We start from the raw sequence: 6,000 nt of genomic DNA, 5'->3' as shown, positions 1-6,000 counted from the left end.
ACATTAGATGATATCATAGTATCTGTAAAGAAATTTACACTATCGTTACCGTTTCCCTTAACTAGGTAGTTAAACTTATTTATCCAGATTTCATTCAATAAACTCTATATATTGGTACTTAAGATTATTATATACTGAGTTACATTACCTATCTATGAGTAAAATAATTCTTAAAATGCAACAAGTAATTTTGGATATGCAGAGACTAAACATACTAAATTAATGTTAGGTGTTTATAATATTAGTATAAATAAAGGTAAATTTGGAATAATTATTTTGATTTTTCTAGATTCATCTAAATGCAACCTACCGTTTAGGACTCCTTGAATTCGGCGTGTTAGCACGCCGAATTCAAGGAGTCCTAAAAGTCCAAGGAGGGCACGAAATACTCAAGATTTTATAATTCGTAATATTATACACCGCTTTACGACCAATAGTCGCGGGTTCGATTCCTCGCACGGCACAAACATTCGGCGTGTTAGCACGCCGAATTCAAGGAGTCCTAAAAGTCCAAGGAGGGCACGAAATACTCAAGATTTTATAATTCGTAATATTATACACCGCTTTACGACCAATAGTCGCGGGTTCGATTCCTCGCACGGCACAAACATTTGTATTCATGAGTATGATTGTTTGTATAGGTCTTGGTGTTTTCTATGTATAATATGTATGTATTTACAAAAAAAATATCTATGTATATGTATCAGTTATCTAGTAGGTACCCATAACACAAGCTCTAGCTAGCTTAACTTGGGTCTAGATGGCTCTGTGTGAATTGTCCTGAGATCGATATTCGTATTCCTTTGGCTTGCTCTTGTTTACATTTATTAGCTACCTATTATTTTTCTATAATACCATAATTATATTTTAATGTCGACCGTGCGATGTAGTAGAAAAATATAACTAACAGACTTTTCGAACCCTTGTTAAATCAGCACAAGATATAACGTGTTCCTAAAATTCTATTTTTTTTGTTGTTCATTTTACTTTAGTATGAGGGAAAAATGATAAATTAATTTTATTTTAGGTATACTACTTTTTGTTTTCACCCTCGTTTGCCTTTTTACCTTTAACCAATTACATATCTACATATTTTGCTTTTGTATTTCACTATGCCTACACTGCGGACTACCCCTACGAATATTTTTAGTTATTTGTATTTAATATATATACTAAACTTAGTATGGGTATCATAAATATAAGTAACTAAATTATAAAAAAAAACTTTTGTTTTCTTATAATACAGTAATACATTTAAGAACAAGTTTAACATGAGGGTTGTCTGGGTTATTTTACTAGGTACTGCATAATAAAGAAGAAGTAGAAGAAGTAGGATTTGTCTTTATAATTTTCTTAAGTATGGGAAGTAAATAATAATACAAATATCCATTCGGAAAAAAATATATTCAATTTTTATAAAATCAATATCAGGCATTTTTAATTCGCACAATTTTGTACAATATACATTATAGGAGTAGTTTTACACTTAATTTTAGCCAACAAAACTTTAAGAATATTCGGCTTTCTTAGATTGCAATATTTCGACATATTTTTAATAACATAAAGAGATTTCATATATATAAAACCATACATACAATTGTACATATAAATATGTATACGGAATATTTACCATGATTGTTTTTATTGACATTTCGGTATTTCGATGTTATTAAAATCAATAAAAACTTTATATATTGAAGTGATTCTTCGTTTCATTTTAATTCCAAAGAAATAAATATAATCTCGTATTCTCATATATTTATCAGAAATTGTATGAAATTTAGAGACTAATATATAATATAAAGAAATATAAAATAATATTCTAGACAAGAGATACCTACCCATACTCCTGTCTAAAATATTATTTTATGTTTTCTATATCAATTCCAATTTTGATTTACGTACAATGGTATATCACGTCTGTTCTTCTTGAAATATTAAATATATTGAATTAGTATTACAGTTTTAGTAGTATATTTACTGCAGGTTGTAACTGTTAATTAACACTTTAACTGATTTTGGAAACAGTACAAAATTCGCTTTGATAATTGTAAAAAGGAATATTGAGTGTAAGTATATATTAGGCTAATAATTTGAAGTAGGTATTTACTACCTCTAATTATTTATTGTTCAAACATTTTAAATTAAAATTACTTTGATATAAAAGAGAATAGTTATCTGTGTTAAAAAAATTATGATGATAAATAAAATGATTTGACAGATATTAAACTAGTAAATAGACTAAATGCATTTAAGAAGGTGTACCTATCTGTATACAACATTATAAACATATTTCGTATTAATATAACATGATTTCGTATTATTATAATTATAACAGGATTACTTTTAAAATTGTAGGTATATTTAAATAACTTTCAGAAATCTGGTCTGGTATTCTGTTCGAATACTTACATAGGTCAATTACTGATATTACCAAATTTTAAATAAATTATAACTGCAATTTTGGACTAAGTGTCATTCTACTTACATATCTAATTTTATTAATTACCATATAGTTTCTAACTATCATATAATGAGATAATTATATTCAACATTATCTATACTGTACAACACTTTTAAGTCTCACAATGAATACGCACACGAGGACTGCGACTGCGTGCAGCATCGTATCGTCTATAATTACAGGTCCACATTAATTTACAGTGTTTGATATGTGCTATGTACACGTGACAGCGGCGGCAACGATGGCGGCGGCGGCGGCGGCGGGGCTAGTATCACAGGAGCGGCGGTGCGTGGTGAGGATGCGGCACCGCGAGCGCCGCCGCCGCGCGCCCCCGTCACACCAGCGCGCTCGGCTTCACGTCCAACGGATGCTCGGGCGACCGGCTGCCGGCACCGCCCTCGCCCTGACTGTTTTCTTCCGAATCTGAACACGACTCCGAACTACCCTTCTTTCCTCCGTTGTGGGTTTTCACGTGTTTTGCCAGGTGGTCTGACCGCATAAATCTCTTATTGCAAACCGGACATGCGAACCTCTTCTCACCGGTGTGCGTGCGTAAATGTCGCTGCAGCTCATCGGAGCGCGTAAACCGCTTTCCACAAAATAACCAATTGCAAACGAACGGTCGCTCGCCAGTGTGCCAGCGTAAGTGGGCTTTCAGGTGGGATGTCTTTCCGTATACTTTACCGCAACCAGGAATATGACAACTATGTATATTTTTCTTTCTAAGGTGTGCTCCTGCAGGTCCTAGTCGTTCAGCTTCTTGACAGTTAGGGCAATCGCAGGTAGCTCTCCCCGCGTAGCGGCGTTGAGATCGAGGTGAAGGTGCTTGTGCCGGTGGCGCTGGGGATCCGGGTCCATGCAATCCGAAAGAGCCTTGTGTTGGTAAAACTGATTTATATGCATCCTGAAGAAGATGGGGAGCAGGCGGCAGTAAATGGGCTCCACCAGAGAGGGAATGCGTGAGTTGGGAGTAGTCTTGACCGGCATAATTTGCCATCTGTCCACCAACGTCTAACCAGCCGCTGTGTACATCCCACCACGTACTGCCTACAGCACCAACGCCACTCATTTCAGCAGCTTTTAGTGCTCCGCTGCCGCCTCCGCCTCCTACATTAAACGGCCATGATTCGTACGGATGCCGCGAATACATAGAACCAAGACTCGCACTAGATTCACTTTTGCCTAGAAGTTGGTCTCCAGATGACGGAAAATAAAGGTCATTTCCATAAGCTGATGGTGCTGCAGCGCAGGAGGTAGGTCCTCGTGCATACGGTGTACACGCAGGAGGCTGAGAGCGGGGCGTGCTGCTCCCACCAGGCGGCGAGTGTGCGCCGGGACTTTTCTTCCAGGGATGGAACCCTTTCCCTACTGCGGCGTCCGCTAACGGAGGAGGTGACTTGCTGGATAGCTTGTTACACTGCGCGGCCAACATCGCCAAAGGCGTGCCACGTAAGCTCGGATGTTCCTGGAAAGAACAGACAATAGACAGTTAATTATTTTGAATAAAAAAAACTATTCTATATTCGGGTTTAATTAACGGATCATGTTGAGACCGTGAGAATCGGTCTGACTGTCGACTCAGATTTATAGTCTAATTTATATGAGAACTGATGCTGCGGCGTTCGACTCGTGCCCGAGGCATTCGGAAATAATATAAATAAATTATGAGGGGTTTATACGTAGTGTATTTACAATTAGGAGCCCAGTGACAGCTCCCGGTGGCTACCATTCGGAAGCCGCAGGATGTCGTAATTAATAAGTATGGTCTGCATTAGTTTTACTTTTAGTAAAATTTTACTTACATACCTACTTTGATTGTATGTTGCAAGTAATTATAATATTATAGATTTTCACAAATTACATTAGTGTAGTAGGAGAGAGGGGGGCAGAACACCCCGTCATTACGTCACGTCATTACGTTACGTCACTTAAGGTTTGAATTTTCAATAAAATTAGGAATGTTAATCTTTTCTAAGTTTTTATACTTTAATTATAATAATTGCTAATTACTCTTTTATAATTTGTACTTATTTGTAACTCTTGTTTAATAATTAAATGGAAATATGCAAAAAGTCATATCTCCCCACAATCATCTAAGAAATACTTAGGTACTTATTTTAATTGTTAGCACAGATAACATAATATATGATCGATATAGCTCTGTCTCTTTCGTTTAAGTTGCAATAAATGTAAAAACCAATGTGATATGATAATGCTCTGGTCTGTCAGTTTTATCCAGTGGGTGCAAAATAAATAAACTTATTGAATAGACGGATTTACATCCAAATTCATATGAGTAAAATAGCGAATTACATCCTATAAAGGTATAGGAGGAGAAATAAATGGCCAAAGAATAGAGTAATCCTTTCATCGTTGTTCATTTTCGTGGGTAAAAGGTGAGTACATCCGGCCGGATATTTCACCCCAATATGACACAATGGCTCAGTAAAAAAGTCCCATTGTGTGCAATAATGTAATCCGAGGATCAACGACACGGGGCCAGTAGAACGGTGCGGGGTTCGACCACGCCCCCATACATTGTGATTGGCGCAGCTGTCATGGAACGGTGTGCACCAACCCTTAGGACTGTTAATCGGTTTATAGATAGGTAAGTAGATACTTCGAACCCAAACTAAGATTGTGTAAGAACGCTAACTTAAACAAATGTTATATATATAGCTACACTATAAACTATTATAGTGTAGCTATAAATTAAACAGATAACTTTATTTTCTATTTGTTGTAACCCACGAATGAACGTCCGCGCGCCTGACTTTTTTAGACGCCGTGTATTATTTCATTGATTGAACAGTAGGTGACGTATTAAAAATATTCACAATAATAATTATTGTGAATATTTCATTCCATTCTCTACTTTATTATAGTAAAAGAAGTTAGATAAAATAAAGGTATTTAATACACGCATTCGTCGGAGGCCGGCGAGTTCCAGTAAATAGAAATAATGGGGCCGGCCCAGTGCGCTATCAGAGCCGGCATCTGCCGAGTTGTAAATATGGCTGCGCTCTCAATTAACCACGACAATTACGATTTACATAAAAAAATAATAAAACTCCGCTAAACTGCCGCGGAGGCGCTGACGTCGCGTCGTTCGTGTATGGTATGCTTTAATTTGAAAAAGTGTTTGATAAGCATGTAATTCGTAGAATAAAAATGCAAGATACCGAGTAGTATACATAGAATGACTAACATAATCTAAAATATTGTATGATACAACACATAAGTTATTAATACTTAGGTATTTGAAATAATACAGAAGTACAAATTTGTGTCTAGATAAATTATTTTGTGTAATAAAAACCTATTAATTAGACTAATGTAGTTAGATTGTTTTACAGATATATTACAATTATACAGATAGTTGTATATTGTACCTAAGTACAAGAATGGTAAGTGCCAAGAGAAGAGCGGATGATACACCATGGCCCGTTGAAGTCATAATTATCATAGGTATTATGTTCCATTTGGGTGCCCGAAACGAGTGATATCGGGTAATTGGTCAACGTTCGGAGTGGATC

General features: G+C 36.2%; 1 protein-coding gene across 4 annotated transcripts in view; it reads right to left on the bottom strand.

Moving 5' to 3' along the window:
* Positions 1 to 2,714: 2,714 nt before the first annotated feature.
* Positions 2,715 to 6,000, bottom strand: part of LOC131848433 (transcription factor Sp9) — an 82,917-nt gene continuing 79,631 nt past the window's right edge. For all 4 annotated transcript variants that reach the window (XM_059198284.1, XM_059198287.1, XM_059198285.1 and 1 more), the window contains one exon: positions 2,715 to 3,929. In XM_059198284.1, the coding sequence (XP_059054267.1) occupies positions 2,799 to 3,929 (1,131 nt within the window). In that variant the 3' untranslated portion in view covers positions 2,715 to 2,798. The remainder of the gene's footprint in view (positions 3,930 to 6,000) is intronic.

This window comes from Achroia grisella, unplaced genomic scaffold (assembly GCF_030625045.1).
Source record: "Achroia grisella isolate CSIRO2021 unplaced genomic scaffold, CSIRO_AGI_Agris_v1 utg558, whole genome shotgun sequence".
Lineage (NCBI taxonomy): Eukaryota > Metazoa > Arthropoda > Insecta > Lepidoptera > Pyralidae > Achroia > Achroia grisella.
Note: the sequence above shows the minus strand (reverse complement) of the source record. Positions and strands in the feature narration are given on the sequence as shown.